Raw genomic sequence first — 16238 nt, 5'->3', positions numbered from 1 at the left:
TTGACACTTATGACAGAAAAACAGGCTGACAAATGACGTCATCACGTCAACTCTGCGTATGACGCAAGGGCCCAACGTTTTCTGTTCTCTTTCACGTCGCAGCAACTAGTATCATTTCTCTCTCCTCGCTCTTTTAAAAATGCCGTTTGTTAAAAAAGGACAACCATACTGTTGACAAGGTGGACTTCAAATCAAGTGTTGCCTTTCTTGATGCGCCCAGGCTGTGTATGTGTGCGTAAAAGCGTATATGTGTGCTCTTTTAGGGATGTGAAAAGTCGATTTTAATCATGTTATATATCGATAAACGCTACACAGCGGAACGAAATAGCGATTAATTGAAGCTTCAATATCTTCGTTAAACATAAAAATAATTGAAATGCTAATGGATAATGAATATATTATAATATAATAATATAATTCAATTATTGCGGAACACCTATTTTAGGACGTATTCATGTATTTTAATTAAATATCTGAACTTTCCCTTGGTTCCCTGCTGGGGCGTGACTATAAAATTGTGATCTGATAACCACAATAAAGAATAAAAGCGTTTTTGTTCATTTTAGGTATCGTTAAGCCTTTGAAGTAAAATTAAAATTGCAAGAAATGTCGATAGTTTATCGATATGACTTTATCGACATGGCTACAGCAAGGTGGGCCTCATTGTTAATCGTACACTAAACAAAAGTGGCAACAGTGACAGCTCGCTGAGACACCGTCTCTATATATTATAAGTCTATGGTATGACGTGCTCGTTCGTCTAATTTAATAGTGATAACACACTATCGCACCGCACCAAGGTCATTGTGCGACGCACCGATAAGTAAGAGCGAGAAAGAGATATCGCTTTCTCGCTCTTACTTATGGGTGCGTTGCACAATGACCTTGGTGCGGTGCGATAGTCTGTTACCACTATTAGTGTTGTGATATGGCCGTGGAATGAATATTAAAGTATATCTAGATTGCACTTTTTCCAGTGCCCGGCGCTGGCCCATCGTGTAGAGGAGCCATTAGAAGTTTAGAAGAGTGCTGCGTACATTGGAGCGAGCGGATAAGGCAATCATCCTGCGGTTGGCAGTATGTAAATATCCGTATAATCCTCAATTGTCATTGGTTGAAAAGTTAGTTGTTGGACTATATAGTATTGGTTCTGTTCAAAAAATAGGCGGAAGTGTGACAATGGGGTTGGCAACTGTCATAGACTTATAATATATAGAGACGGTGTCTCAGCGAGCTGTCACTGTTGCCACTTTTGTTTAGTGTACGATTAACAATGAGGCCCACGTTGCTGTAGCCATGTCGATAAAGTCATATCGATAAACTATCGACATTTCTTGCAATTTTAATTTTACTTCAAAGGCTTAACGATACCTAAAATTACCAAAAACGCTTTTATTCTTTATTGTGGTTATCAGATCACAATTTTATAGTCACGCCCCAGCAGGGAACCAAGGGAAAGTTCAGATATTTAATTAAAATACATGAATACGTCCTAAAATAGGTGTTCCGCAATAATTGAATTATATTATTATATTATAATATATTCATTATCCATTAGCATTTCAATTATTTTTATGTTTAACGAAGATATTGAAGCTTCAATTAATCGCTATTTCGTTCCGCTGTGTAGCGTTTATCGATATATAACATGATTAAAATCGACTTTTCACATCCCTAAAAGAGCACACATATACGCTTTTACGCACACATACACAGCCTGGGCGCATCAAGAAAGGCAACACTTGATTTGAAGTCCACCTTGTCAACAGTATGGTTGTCCTTTTTTGACAAACGGCATTTTTAAAAGAGCGAGGAGAGAGAAATGATACTAGTTGCTGCGACGTGAAAGAGAACAGAAAACGTTGGGCCCTTGGCAACTGTCAAAGGTTTGCCTAGATGGCGCCATCATAGCTTGCCCCTTTTTCTATGAGATTTGGCTTAAAGAGCTGGCAACCAGGGTATTAAAAAAACAAAAATTTGACACAATTCTAGGGATTGACGGGGCAAGCTATGATGGCGCCATCTGCTAAAAACTTCCACCGGCCAACCCCATTGTAGGCGCTAGAAATAAAAGGAACAATATCAAACGAAGTTTTTATTATATCAATTTATGAGTATTGATAAAAATCTTAAGTTTTAATTCTTAAAATATCACAGTGCAGGTTTAAAATGTACTTAGGAGTTTAAACATTAATGTAAATGAATGAACCTGAATCATTAAGCTCCTAGTCAAATTAAACATTCTCATGTTCTCATGAGACAAATATCAGAATGAGGAATCTAATTTTACATAATTCTTATGATTAAACTTAATTGTAAATGTGATGTAATAAGAGAAAAAGAGAAGTATCAAAACTAGAGAAAATAATATGATTTTCTAACATTCTGCACATGTCATGTTACTTGCGTTATATTTTAATACGCTATCCATTTCCATTGAAAAGAATACGCTTATAATTACATTTACAGTGATTCCCATAATCTTAAATAATAAACTGGTGTCGTTCAGAGCATTGGCCTTGCGCAGGTGATGTTCGCGGTTTATATTGAAAATGAGACTAAGCACTATCGCCACGATAGCTGACACAACCTAAAAAATAAAAACAAAAAACATACTTAAAATAAAAATGTGCGTCAAAACAACAGCTGAAAAAATATCAAACACATGGTAAAAATAAATGCGAATAAAGACAAAGCAAAGAAGTGATTACTGAAAAAAGAAAAGAAATTAAGGGTCGTCACACAGCTAAAATAAATATATCGATACTCTGACGATTTCATTATGACTCAATTCTATCTTTTCGACTAAATTGTCTACTCTACAACGTCTACGTTGATTAAGTGGCACTTTGCATCACTACGCTTTCATGTTCAAGAACTTATCAACAATGCTCGTTGTCCTATTTCCATAGAAATCTTGCGTGGAGAGCGCGGGGTCGAGGCCGAACGTCATTTTTATGACGTCACAGAAGACTGCGCATGTCATGAGCCCCACCGAACCGTGGTACAGCCAATCAGCGATCTTCTTCTCTCTATGGCTTCCCTCATTGTCCATGAATGATATGATTATTGCCAAAACTCCCGCGCTCGCCTGCATAGAGTAAAATTTTAAGTAAAAAATCTAAAAATTAATTAAATAAAGAAATAGTATAAGTCATTCTCAAGTTTACCTAAGTTAAGTACTTATTAACTATTTTTTAAATACATTTGAGCCCATATTGATAAATACTATAATTGCGGCCTTATTACTCTTAATTAACATTAAACAGTTTTCCGCCGGTAACTTTCAAGAAACAGTGCCATTTCCTTTCCTTAAATATTCATTATTAATATAATTAAGGCGTTCTAAAATCAAAGGGCTGTTTGAGTATTCTAAACCGAACGCCGAAATGACGATATTGACCACCGAAATGACGAATATAAAAATGACTATGACGTCATTGAGGATCACCGCCGAGGGTTGGTCGTCGTCGTCATTCAGGTCCAAGCCGCCGATGACGACGAAGAGCAAACCAACCAGCAGCTAAAACAAACATTTAGCTAGTTTAACTTTTTTTAATTCGTTGCTGCCTGAGAAATAAGCCAAGTTTCCGCTCTACATCTACAAAGAAATCGATTTGCGCCGTTGATTTTATACCTAATTAAGGATCGAACCTGACCTTGGTGTTATATCACTTATAATTATAATAGTTTTGATAGTTTATACTATGTTGATTAAGTCACATAAATTATTAATAAAAATAAGCTGCTGTATTAGGACCTAGTGCCTGATCCTTTATCTATAGCGAGTTTACCCTAAAATTTAAAATTGAAGGAAGCAGTTTTGTACATTTTTTTTCCCCTACAGATATTGTTTGTAAAATTCATATAGGTACCTACACTTGTGCTGCACGTGGCTGCACCACTTCTCGTTATGTATATGCAATGCAAAAATGTGCCATCGCGTGACAGCCTAAACCAAATAATCTATCTCCAAGTATCTTGCGAGCGAAGAGTCAAAGGCAGACACAAGCACATTGGGGACGGTGATCACAAAAGCGGAGGCCGTGGTGGCGTAGTTGACGCGCTGGGCTGAGACGCGGTGCCGAGCCTCGTGGAAACGACAGTCACGGAGCAGATTTAGAGACAGCAGCACCATCCCCATTGCTACCTATAGTTCAAAATCAAAATGCCGGTGGAAAAAATTTCATTAGGTATATTACGCAGGTCCTTGTCTGAGATTACAGTTCTAGCTTCTAGTAGCTTTAGGTTCCTATTACGTTTCCAAGTGTAAATTCTTACCTGCAGATCTTTTTGATGATCTAAGATAGTGCAATCTATATACCTCGCGTATCGTACCTAGATAGGCTAGATACCTATATAAATAAGGGTCGTATTCATGTTACATTTCGTGCACAGTGGATTGATCGACGCCATACTGAGAAGGATACCGGGAACTTTAAGAATGATATCGCTCCCTTCCTAGGATTCTTGTAAACACAATTAAAAGTTATCGTCGAAAAATAGAAAATTCTTATGTCGGAATACGATATACGAGTCGTATAGGGACAAACGTTAAAATGTAGCATTCGTGTCACGACTCATAAGCTCATAACATATAGAACCTGGGAATTGCGATGCGTTGAAGTTGAGAGGACGATTTACTTACGGACGGTTATCTGTTGAAAAGATAGGCGTACATAAATTTCCCATACAAAAACCAAACTTTATGCAGAAATGCTTACCTGCAGCACTATAGAAACAGAGATGAGAACGACCAGCAACGTATAGAACTCATGCTTAGGGCCAACTTGGAGCACGTACTTCAGCTGCGACGCATTGGAAGTGAGCAGCGCGATGTCCAGCATGCCTTGTGCCACGGTCTTCTTGGTAGCATAGCGGTTGGCGTCGAGGCCTTTTACCTGGGTAGAGGGTAAAGTTTTTCCTTAAGAACAAGGGCTACAATGGTAATTAGCTTTTTGGACGTAGAAACTGGATAGTAAAACAGGCAAGTGTTTCTATAGAATTCTTTAATAATGTGAAACATTTAACTACACGTTTCATTGGTCTCAACTTATGAGTTATCACTTTCTTTTTATCTAGGTAAGGAAGATAATTGCACAAGCGCAAAATAGAAATAGTGAGATTTTAAGGCTACATTCGTTTTGGAATACTAAACTGAAAAAAATTTTTGGCTAGAAAATTGTTCGAATAAAAAAAATCTGCTTTACAATACTTCTCTACTTACTGTAATCGGATAACAAAAAGAAAAACTCAAATTACTTGTGCACTGAGAACTCCAGTAGACGCATCCTGTTCCTTTGTTACCATTTCGTCTATGTCCACGTCCACGCCACGTTCGGACGGAGCATCGGTACTATCCTTATTGCGTTCCATTTTCAACATTTAAAAAACACGAATTCGATTTTTAAGTATTCAAACTATTCACGGATACGTTTCGACGGCCACTAAGTTCTCATTGAGGCATTGTTTTTCCCGAGCGCAGGAAATTCGTTATTTCCTTTAACATAAGCCTTCGAGCGCGGTAGTGAAACCGAATTTTAAATATGTAATTACCAGCGTAGTATGTATATTGAGCGTAGGTATGATGAATCAACCAGAGCAATGGATTGTGTAATCTTCCAACCTGAGCTAATTTAAGACGTACGTACCCACGTGTCGAAGGATCCCGGTAGAATATTATTATGCTAATTTATCTCAAATCAAATATACCTACATATCGCTTTAGGTCACTTATTCATCAGAAATAGGATATTAGGACAGTCTATTCAACCGATTAAGATATCCACTACTACATAATATATTGCTATTACATTTTTCAAGGAACGTTGTAAGTATCCTATTATCGCTGTATCATATTATTATTGTGTATTTTATGTATCTGAACGAAAAGTAATTACTCAAACCCGTTAATGTTTGGGTCATACTGAGCAACTTTTACTATGGGACCAACCCCGAAAACGCGGTAAAAAAATTGGATGGATGAAGAAAAAATTCATATATTTTGCTGGTCTGATGTTGAAATTTCCTATGGGAGAGTCAATTTTTTTTCGCGATTTCGGGGTTGGTCCCTTCCCATAGTAAAAGTTGCTTAGTATGACCTAAACATTAACGGGTTTGAGTAATTGCTTTTCGTGCAGATACAGGATGTATATATATATATACACGTTATTCAATAAAATATTACACACCAAGTTTTGAACTATAGTTTTTTTATAAAGTTAATATCTTTTTCACCACACCAGCTCGGAAAGGCTTACTTTGCACTTCAAAAACTGATAGCAAAGTAACATTTTATTCACATGTGAGGCAAAGTAATCAAATGCACATTTTGAGTTGTTTTCTTATGTTTGCTGGTAGAATTGACTTTTAATAGATGATTTTGGATGATAAATTTTTAATAACATTCTTTGGACTTGATTTGGTTCGATTTTGTTTGATATTTTACATTTCATATTTGCTTCGGGTTGGTGTGGTGAAAAATTTTGTGTTTCACTCGGGAGCCAAAATTTTGTTTAACCCTCGTGCTTTGAAACCCTCGCAACGCTCAAGATTCCATTTTTCGAACCACTCGCTACGCTTGTGGTTCAATTATGGGATCTTTCGCTTGCTCGGGTATCGGGTATCAATATTAGCACGAGCGGTTAAACAACAACTTTGCCCCCTTGGGGCTGTCCATAAATTACGTCATCGATTTTTGACGATTTTTGACCCCCCCCCCCTATAATCATCCAAAAATCATGCTTCAAAAGCCCCCATTTCCTCCTACTTCATGCTACTGTCATCCGTTGTCCAGACCCCCCCCCCCTAATTTGAAATGACGTAATTTATGAATAGCCCCCTTGTAACAAATAACTATTTTTTTATCGACCAATATAATTTAAATTCTTTCATCAAATTGCAGGATTTTGAATGGAATCTGCAAAGAATTTCAGCTGGCGTATCCCGTATCTAAGGTAATTAAAATATGGTATGCAAATAGTTTAAAGTATACCTACCTAGGAGAAACTACTACAGTCTGGCAAACCAATTAGTCAGTAGAAATCAAAAAGTGTAGCCGATTTCGGAGTTCGAAGCAAAGAAGGTAGGCAGAACTTTTTTTGATGAAGATTGTAACGAACTATCAGACTCGAAATTATAAATTCACTGAACTAAACAAGACTAAGGTAGGTAGGTACAATTGAAATAATCTTGAATTTATCTTGTTTATGAAAATGAAAGTAAGTTCATATGTGTATATCCTTGAAAGACAAACTTACCCCATTTCGCAGTCCAGCGGGCAAAATCGAAGCCATTATGAGATTCTCCTAAACACTTGTTAACTTTTAAACATTTGAAAATAGGATGTTCGAACGTTATTCGTTTTATTTTTATTTTTAGAGCCTTAGCATAGCTGAAGTATAAAGCCGATGCTTGCGATGGTGTAAAATCGATTCGGTATCCAGACAACGGGGACAAACAATAATTTATTCTGCGATATAGTTGGTCTGATTTACGAGGGCGATAGCTATTGGTAAATGTCAGTGTCAGGGTGGTGTCAGGCGACTAGGCGACTTCAAGTATAAAGTACCTAATACTTTGAATATAACATTAATAACGTACCTACATCATTGGATTTTAAAAAATTTGTCAGGGGATTTATCCAAACCTGAGCAAAGAATACCAAGCGAAGCGAAAAATGAAATGCAAAAGTTTTGAATGGCTTCTGAGCAAAGTAAACAGATTAATAACTTTGAAACGCGTGGACATGACTAGCACGAATGTGCACATAATTATATATTATGCTGTTCACATTTAAAAAACCGGCCAAGTGCGAGTCGGACTCGAGTTTCTAGGGTTCCGTACATACGTCCGACTCACGCTTGACTGCACATTTGTAATAGGGTTTCCTTTCATCTACAGGTAAAGAACTATTTTGTGTATTTTTTTCAAAATTTCAGACCCAGTAGTTTCGGAGATAAAGGGGGGAATGGTCATTTAGTGGCTATTTTCTTAAATGTGACGTCCCACGGGTAAAGGTACCTTATGGGGGTTGGCGCTTACGCTATTATTAACACCGCTCCAATATTATTGCGGCGCCATGCGACGAAAGCGCCGGCCGCCATAAGGTACCTTTTTCCATGGAACGTCACAAATAACTTCGAACCTATGTATTTTAAAATTATAAAACAAACATGTCCATCTTTGGGTCACTAATTTACATATGTGTACCAAATTTCAACTTAATTGGTCCAGTAGTTTCCGAGAAAATAGCCTGTGACAGACAGTCAGACAGACGCACGAGTGATCCTATAAGGGTTCCGTTTTTTCCTTTTGAGGTACGGAACCCTAAAAATATATGGTTAGAAATTTATTTAGTAGGTAAGTCAGTAATTTATGCCGAATTGAGATCTCAGTATCGATGAAAAAAATGTAGAGTCTGTCCACGCTAACTTTGCACTAACTTGCAAGTTAACAATGCATAACATACCTATTATTATCATCCCGAAGAAGAGCACATACTCGATGTAGCATTTCGCCGAGAAAACCTTTGACTATAGTACTATTCATGGTTTGCACTACATTACTCCATGAAAAATCTTGATAGCACAACGAAATCTAGCGTGTGATTCGTAAACTAAACAAAATATATACGACTTTCTTCTTCTTTTTCCTCGCGTTATCCCGGCATTTTGCCACATCTTTGACAACTATTCCCAAGATATGACGTGGGCAAGATATGGGTGGGTTTTTACGAAAGCGACTACCATCTGATCTTAAAACCCAAAGGGAAATCAAGGCCTTATTGGGATTAGTCCGGTTTCCTGACGATGTTTTCCTTCACCGGAAAGCAACAGGTAAATATCAAATGATATTTCGTACCTACATAAGTTCCTAAAAAGTCATTGGTACGGGCCGAGGTTTGAACCCGCGACCTCCGGATTGAAAGTCGCACGCTCTTACCGCTAGGCCACCAGCGCTTATTTTGCGATTTCGGGGCCAATCCCGAAAGGGACCAATCCCATAGTAAAAATTGTTCAGTATGACCTACATATAACAAAATCAACCTGTACATAATATATTAAAACATAACCTGTAGTAATCAGTGCCCAAATTAATAAACAATAATAAAATCTACCAATATATAACAGAAGATATCAGACGTGTTCCGTATTTCGTGGTAGCTATTTTTTTCACAATATTAAATGTCAATAACATTAAGGTATCATCAATAACAGACATATCGATATTTCATTTTGTCCATCACTATTTTTTTGACAGGAAAGGTTCTTAACTCTCTTGGTCTGCATAAAAGCATCAGCTGACGAAATCAACGGAAAACTTTTAAAAGTATTTTTATTTTAAAATTAAGTGTAGGTAAAAGTAAAAGCTACTAAAAGTAGATAAATTACATTACATACATTTCATTTAATCTTGTGATTAACAGGACAGGATCAATTTGATAGTAAATTTCTTTATGTCTAACTTTTGAAAAGTCGCGCGAAGTTTCTCATACATTTGCCTATTTTATTTAACTTTATTATAAAAGAGTTGTGTTTTCTTACATATGTGCACAAAAAACCTACTTAATAATCTTTATTTTTGTATAGAATTTATCAGATATTAAATATGGTAAGCAACAATTAAAATTATTTCAAAACCTTGCTAAAATGAAACGTAGACAACAGCGCGTCCATCGTCGACGACAGTGCGATCTGTCAAAAAATGTTTCCATTCGTTCTCGTGTCTTGTGTTTGGAAAAATATAAATCAAAACTACTGCGTTTCCGGCGCTAATCATGCATAATTTTATCTTCGTTGTGTAGCTCTGTGTTTCGCTTTTTAAGTGTTTGTGTTTTGTGTCTGAAATAATGAAGGAAGCAAGCTAATTCGCCAAGTGGAATTCGCCACCATTAACATTGTTTTAGCGGGACGAGCCCATATATTTTTCTAGATGCTGCCTTCTATGCCAATTTTGTTTACGAGAGATAGCCAGGATGCTTTTGGTAATAAAATTGTGCCGAGTACCAGTTCTTCCAGTCAGTATTTTGCTCCTAAAATTGGTATAAACCCTGAGGTGAGTTAGGTATTAAGGCGTTCGTGCGAGCTATTGCGTATTCATGGTATTATTCGTATATGTTGCATTCTCATTAAAGAACGTTTAGTAACAGTTTTTTCGTGTAAATAGGTCACTTACAGGTATTATAACTATACTGGAATGTATTATATTCAGCCTTATTTATATATAATACACGATGTTGGTAAACACTAGCCTGAAGATGACATTACAATATATACTACACCTCTTAACAGAAAACAAAAGAAAAAAGATTACAAAAGTCTATGAATTTCAGTGTTTAACTCAGGGTTTTTTTTTCAGCCACCTCCTCAAAAAGCTGATCAAAATCCTTCATTGCCTGTGCAGAATGATTTAAAAAATGATAACCAGGATAAAAATAAAAAGCCAGATAAGGCTCTTGAGGCAACAGAGACAAATGCATTGGATGCAGGTAAATATCTCTTTCCTAATTTAATATTTTAGCTTTAAATCTGTAAGAATGTATGGATGAAGAAATGTGTCATTAAAGTAGGTCACAAGAGTTGGCAACAGACATTATTTTTATAGGTAAACAAAACTTGGTAACATAATATTCTTACACTTACACTTACACACACTTTTGTTTTATGCTTCAACTTAAATGTTTACTTGTAATATCCCAAATTAAAAAACTATTGGTAAATGTAGTCTGGCAAACCCAATTTGTCAGTAAATAAGAAGAAAAAACTATACTTATTCCTATGTTTTGGGTGCAAGTACGAGCATAAGACAAAGACTGTATGATTCTCTCTATCTGTGTTGTATCAGTCCCTGGTCAAACTGTAAATGAAAAGATTTATAATGTATTTCTTACATGTTTTGTATTTCACTGATTTTTACATGTTATTAAATTAAAGAGATAAATGTTAAAACTTATATACATGATTAAGTCCCGTTGTACAATTTAATAATGTTTTGTATTGTTTCAGCATTAGTTAGATCTTTTTACACAAAAGTACAATCAAGGTTTTCTTCAAACCAATCGGTGCCTACCAATAAGTTTGTACAGTTCCAAAGTCTATTGAAATCTTTCGACCCTGCCAAGGAGACTCCAGTAGAGTTATATAGAAAGATAGAGCAGTTATTTGGTGTAGAGCATAAGGATTTTGTAGAGGACTTCTTATTGTTTTTAAAGCCGGGACAGGCAGCGCAAGTGGGAAGGTTCTCCGACCATTTTATGTTGATGAAGATGACAAAATTTATAGAATTGTTACAAGTAAGTATAGTATCACTTAATTTAGTCATATTAGAGCCATGCATGATTTGTTGTTTGAAGTTTGTCTATGTTTTTTTGCCATAATACAGGGGAAATAATAAGAGGTGCAACATGCCAATGGAGTCATTAGCCGGGTCCACACAGAGCGAGCATACGCGCAAGGCAATTTCCTCGTGCACAAAACGGCCAGTCTAGACGTGCCTCGGCCGAACTGTTATGAAATTGCCTCGCGCGTATGCTCGCTCTGTGTGGACCCGGCTATTCATGAACAACAAGAGTGATCCTGAGTACAGCCTGGCAAAAAAGAGTAGAAATTAAAAAGTGGCAACACTGTAGTGTCGTCCCATTCTCTTATATAAATTGATTTGAAAGGGACGACACTACAGTGTTGCCACTTATTAATTTCTACTCTTTGCCAGGCTGTGAGTGTTATTCAGGGTGCAAATTTTGTGCTTATTTCTCTATCTGTCTACAGATAAGTGTTACTTTTTTATCGCCAAATATATTGATGTTGTGGCTTTACTTTTTCAAGGAATGACCATGGCTTTATTTGCCCAAACATCCGTGTTGCATCTCTTTCCTTCATATGGCAAACGAAAGTGACACAACATAGTAATAACAAACCAGAAAGTGAATGTTTGGCATGACATGCCTAGCTGCAACCATTAGTATACCAGTATCTTTAGTATCCCATGGTCCTTTCCTATTTATTAATATACAACTGGTTTCTTTCGTAATCACTAATCAGCAAATAAAAATCAACTCTACATTGCCCTGATTGTCTTTTTTTCCTTGTTTTTAAATAAAAAACTGCAGTATTTTAGTGACCATGGCAAGATACATTTTAAAATGCTGATAGGTTAATGTTTTATCAAATCTTTATATTAATAATATGAATAATTAAAATGACTTAAATGCTGCTCCCAAAATGTGTCACTGCATAACTGTAAAATTTTAGCATAACAGGATTTGGCCTGCCTTAAACATTCCAACTGATATTTATTACATTGCCACTCATGGTCTGGACTATTGTCATATGTATGTCAATGTAATAACACATTTTAATACTTTGATGAATATGACCCAATTTTCTATTTAAAGCGCTTCACTCTTGAATTTTTTCATTGCTCGCTTTTTATCATTTTGCATCAAATGTTTCATTCATAGACTAGGAATCCTCTAGACGGAGTTTAGAGCAATGATTTCATGAAACCGATGCTGCCAAAAATACGGGGGTGCGGGGGACGAGGTGAGCGAGGTCCCGTGCCGTGATTAGTCCGTTCAAAGACACGGACGTCACACAAAGACACTTTCGACTCGAAAATGGAGTAAAACTACCGTATGCGTGGCAGAGGGGGTAGAGGTGGGGTAGAGCTACCTACTATGCTCAGTCTGGAGGATGTCGTGTCTGTGGTTTCAATGCATTGGCTTGTTTGTGTATGTTGGTACAGAATATTTATTTGTATGCTGAGCGAATCACATTCTAAAGTTTGTGCGGAAAGAGAAGAGTCGTAAAATGTATGGGATCCATTACATTCTACGACTCGTCTCTTTCCGCAGACCGCAGACTACTAATAATACCTGTGCCTTTGTTCTATTGTTTAATTATATTGCACTATGCTAAGCTGTACATTATATTGTGTGTTGCGTCTGATACCGTTGAAAGTTCATGTTTGTCTAATATATATAAAAAGGAGATACACATGATTAAAGTATTTCAAACTATGGGTTGAGAGCCCTTGAGGCCAGGGGGTCGTAAAACCTCTGTAAAGGTGTCGCGGAAAGTCCCGATGGCTGGTTAATTTTTTTTAAAACAAACTATATGCATAATCTAATCTGTTTAATGCTAAAAGTGTTGCGTCTTCAGAAAGTTGAAACACACTGCTCTTAATGTATTTTGTATACGCCTTTCTTGCCTTCCTCATCTAAGATTACGTGGTTTATCCGCTTTGCAACCAAAAAGGCTACGAACAGAGACCATGGTGGTCAATCTGTTAACTCTTTGAAAGAGCTAATTTCTAAAACCACAAAATCTCATGTTGTCTCTCTCTTTCCAGTCGTCTCTGTCCCGCAAACCGACGGTGCTCCGTAAGGTTCTCCGCGCCATCTCGAGCGCGCTCGTCGGCGGCGCCGGCGCCGAGCTGAAGACCCGCGTGACGCCGCACCTGCGCGCGCACCCGAAGCTCGCCGCCATGTTCAAGTCGCTGTTCCCTGACGAACGACCACCGGATAGGTATAGTTATTAATTACGTGATTTATTTTTCCCTCCTCCTTTTCCCCTCAGGTACTCTATCCGGAATCAGATTAAAATATGTGGCACCCCTTGCGTTTCAAGCGTCCATAGGCTTCAGTAACACCTTACCATACGAGCTGTATTCTTGTTAACCACCAATTGAGCCCTTTCCACCAAAGTCTTCTCATTCATTCAAGGTTAAAGTAAGAAAGAACACTACACTTGCCGCAAAACTAAGTGGCTAGTCAGGTCATAATGCCATATCTTTCACTCTTGGTTGGTCTTAACAAGGGTAAAGGAGATAGCATTATGATCTCAGTCGCCAGTCGGTATTGCGGCAAGTATAGCGCAACACGCTTCAATCGGATCGGACAATGTGAAAACGCTCTAATCTGAGCATTTTTTTGCAGTTTATACGAATCCGGCGTGGACACGTTGCATGAGAGCTTCCTCACTGACGACAAGGGTCACGACGTGTGGACGTTTCCCGAGGAGAAGTACAACCGGAGGCAGCCCGACGACAACAAGGGGCTTGACACTGTGGTGAGTATCTATTGGTCAATAGGCCCCGCATGCGTTGTGTGGGAGATGTTGCAGTTTATACGAAACCGGCGTAGACACGTTGCATGAGAGTTTCCTAACTGACGACAAGGGTTACGTCGTGTGGACGTTTCCCGAGGAGAAGTACAATCGGAGGCAGCCCGACGACAACAAGGGGCTTGACACTGTGGTGAGTGTTAAGGCTCTTTCATCGGTCGATAGGGCCCCGCATGCGGGGTGCGGAAGATGTTGCAGTTTATACGAAACTGGCGTGAACACGTTGCATGATAGTGTCCTTACTAACAAGGGTTACGTTACGAGGTGTGGACGTTTCCCGAGAAGTACAACCGGAGGCAGTCCACTGACAAGACGACGTTCCGTTCTGAGTAAAAAGAAACAACCCCGTTTAAAAATCAATTTAATCGTCTTATTAATACAGTTCAAATTCATATAACAACTTATTCAAAGAGTACCTTGCTTTACTGCTTGACTGTCCTACATGACTCAAGTTGAACTCGGAAATAGCCATTATAATTTTGAATTTTTGACTCCCTATGGATTAGAGTTTAAAGTCGCTTTGTGAACTGGTTTTCGGTAATAAACACACATAACGTCATTTTTAATCGCTTTAGGACTTTCACTTGGCCTTACCCATGAAATTTCTACATTAGCCATGTCACCCATATACAGACGTTTTATTATTGAAGATAAACGTAATAAAACGAAGTTATTATTTCCAGTACCTGCACGGTCGGGTGTTCCTCCAACACGGCAGGATGCTCCGCGCGGCCTGCGTCACCTACCCCTACAGCAAGGAGCCCTATCGGGTGCGACCCGACGAACCCCCCAAACCCAAACCCCAGAAGAAGAAGAAAACCCCCAAATCACCCACCAAGAACATCAAAGACGTCAACGACAACACGAAAAAAGAAGTACTTAAAAGCCCGAAAAAGAATGTAAAGAAGAAAGAGAAGGAAGCGTTAAAAAGAGAGAAGAAAGACAAGACTGTTATCACAGAGGCTCCCAAACCGAAAATCGCGAAGATCGAAGTCACAGCGACTGAAATTAAAAAAGAATGTAAAAGTAACTGGACTAGGGAGGAAGATAAGACTATGTTGCAAGTATTAAAAGGTGAAGCAGGATCCGAACAAGTATTTGGAAGAATACAGGAGTCCCTCCCCCATAGATCGTATACGGAAATCAAGGAGAGGTTCTGCCATGTCATGAGTTTACTTCAGGAGATGGCCGTTGGTGAGGTCACGTAGTAACCCGAACTGATTATTGTTAAGTGTATTTATAATTTTTTAATGAATAAATTTATTTTTGACTTTTAGACTTTGTTGTTTCAGTTTTCAGGATTATCGACCGTTTACGTATAAGATCGATCAGCCCCTAAAGTTATACTTGCCGCAAAACTAAGTGGCGAGTCAGGTCATAATGCCATCTCTTTCACTCTTGGTTGGTCTTAAAAAGGGTAAAGGAGATAGCATTATGATCTCAGTCGCCAGTACAAAGCGTGCGAAGTTGTAAAAGGTGTAATGTACGTTTTTAACAAGCTTTTATTAGGTCGACCTGTATGTAACTATGTAATGGAATCTAAGGTAACTAATTTAACCATCTTCCAAGGATCGTAGCGTCATGAAAATTGGCAGCTGTATGTAGTTCTGATGACAATACAATAATATGGTACTGTCGAACTGATCTGATGATGGAGACAGGAGGTGGCCATAGGAACAATGTGATGAAACAACGCAACCTAATTGTGTTAGGGGTTTTAAGAATTGTCTCGATGAGTACCTATTAGTTGTCTGTCGTAAGAAAAGTACAGTCAGCGATAAAAGCTTGTACCAAAAATGAATTTTTTGCCAAAAACGTATATACAATTTGGCTTGCGATGCTTTCGTTGGCCACGCCTCCAAGCTCCACCCCCAACGTGAACTTGAACGTTTCTTTTCACGACACTTTCTACCGGTAACTCTACGTTTGTGACTAAGAAAAATATATAGTAACCCCCTTATTCATAAAACTTTACGGGCCTGATTTAGTTAAGTTATGTTTTATCCCTTTCTTACAAATACGTAAGTCAAAATGACAAATAAAGACAAACGATTATTAGCTAATTGAAGCTTGTAGCGCGTTTATGAATTTTAAATTAAGGTTAGTAAATATAGG

The 16238-nt window shown here is 37.9% G+C and overlaps 2 protein-coding genes across 5 annotated transcripts; one reads left to right on the top strand and one right to left on the bottom strand.

Annotated features, from left to right (window-relative positions):
• Window positions 1–2351: 2351 nt before the first annotated feature.
• LOC134797861 (ninjurin-2) lies at window positions 2352–7491 on the bottom strand. 4 transcript variants are annotated; one of them, XM_063770212.1, is made up of 3 exons: window positions 7260–7482; window positions 4725–4901; window positions 2352–2590 (listed from the first exon to the last, which is right to left on the bottom strand). In XM_063770212.1, the coding sequence occupies exons 1-3, from the start codon at window positions 7293–7295 to the stop codon at window positions 2378–2380; spliced, it is 426 nt and encodes a 141-aa protein (XP_063626282.1). In that variant the 5' UTR covers window positions 7296–7482; the 3' UTR covers window positions 2352–2377. The 4 variants fall into 4 exon arrangements, with proteins under 4 accessions (XP_063626282.1, XP_063626281.1, XP_063626280.1 ...); XM_063770211.1 differs by lacking the exon at window positions 2352–2590 and adding an exon at window positions 2801–3091; XM_063770210.1 differs by lacking the exon at window positions 2352–2590 and adding an exon at window positions 3164–3523 and having other exon boundaries at window positions 7260–7491.
• Window positions 7492–9680: 2189 nt separating this feature from the next.
• Window positions 9681–15401, top strand: LOC134798046 (uncharacterized). The gene is made up of 6 exons (XM_063770374.1): window positions 9681–10056; window positions 10360–10489; window positions 11007–11293; window positions 13351–13526; window positions 14124–14256; window positions 14807–15401. The coding sequence occupies exons 1-6, from the start codon at window positions 9934–9936 to the stop codon at window positions 15329–15331; spliced, it is 1374 nt and encodes a 457-aa protein (XP_063626444.1). The 5' UTR covers window positions 9681–9933; the 3' UTR covers window positions 15332–15401.
• Window positions 15402–16238: the final 837 nt, after the last annotated feature.

This window comes from Cydia splendana, chromosome 16 (genome assembly GCF_910591565.1).
Source record: "Cydia splendana chromosome 16, ilCydSple1.2, whole genome shotgun sequence".
NCBI lineage: Eukaryota > Metazoa > Arthropoda > Insecta > Lepidoptera > Tortricidae > Cydia > Cydia splendana.
This window is presented reverse-complemented; position numbering and strand designations above follow the sequence as displayed.

Bases quoted from the DNA above. Each gene is read 5' to 3' on its own strand.
- LOC134798046 (XM_063770374.1), top strand. From the start codon at position 9,934: ATGCTGCCTTCTATGCCAATTTTGTTTACGAGAGATAGCCAGGATGCT. The intron at 13,527-14,123 runs GTATAGTTATTA...GAGATGTTGCAG, and splicing joins GACGAACGACCACCGGATAG to TTTATACGAAACCGGCGTAG. The intron at 14,257-14,806 runs GTGAGTGTTAAG...TATTATTTCCAG, and splicing joins ACAAGGGGCTTGACACTGTG to TACCTGCACGGTCGGGTGTT.
- LOC134797861 (XM_063770210.1), bottom strand. From the start codon at position 7,295: ATGGCTTCGATTTTGCCCGCTGGACTGCGAAATGGG. The intron at 4,902-7,259 runs GTAAGTTTGTCT...CCCTCTACCCAG, and splicing joins CCGCTGGACTGCGAAATGGG to GTAAAAGGCCTCGACGCCAA. The intron at 3,524-4,724 runs GTAAGCATTTCT...TGTTTGTTTTAG, and splicing joins CTGTTTCTATAGTGCTGCAG to CTGCTGGTTGGTTTGCTCTT.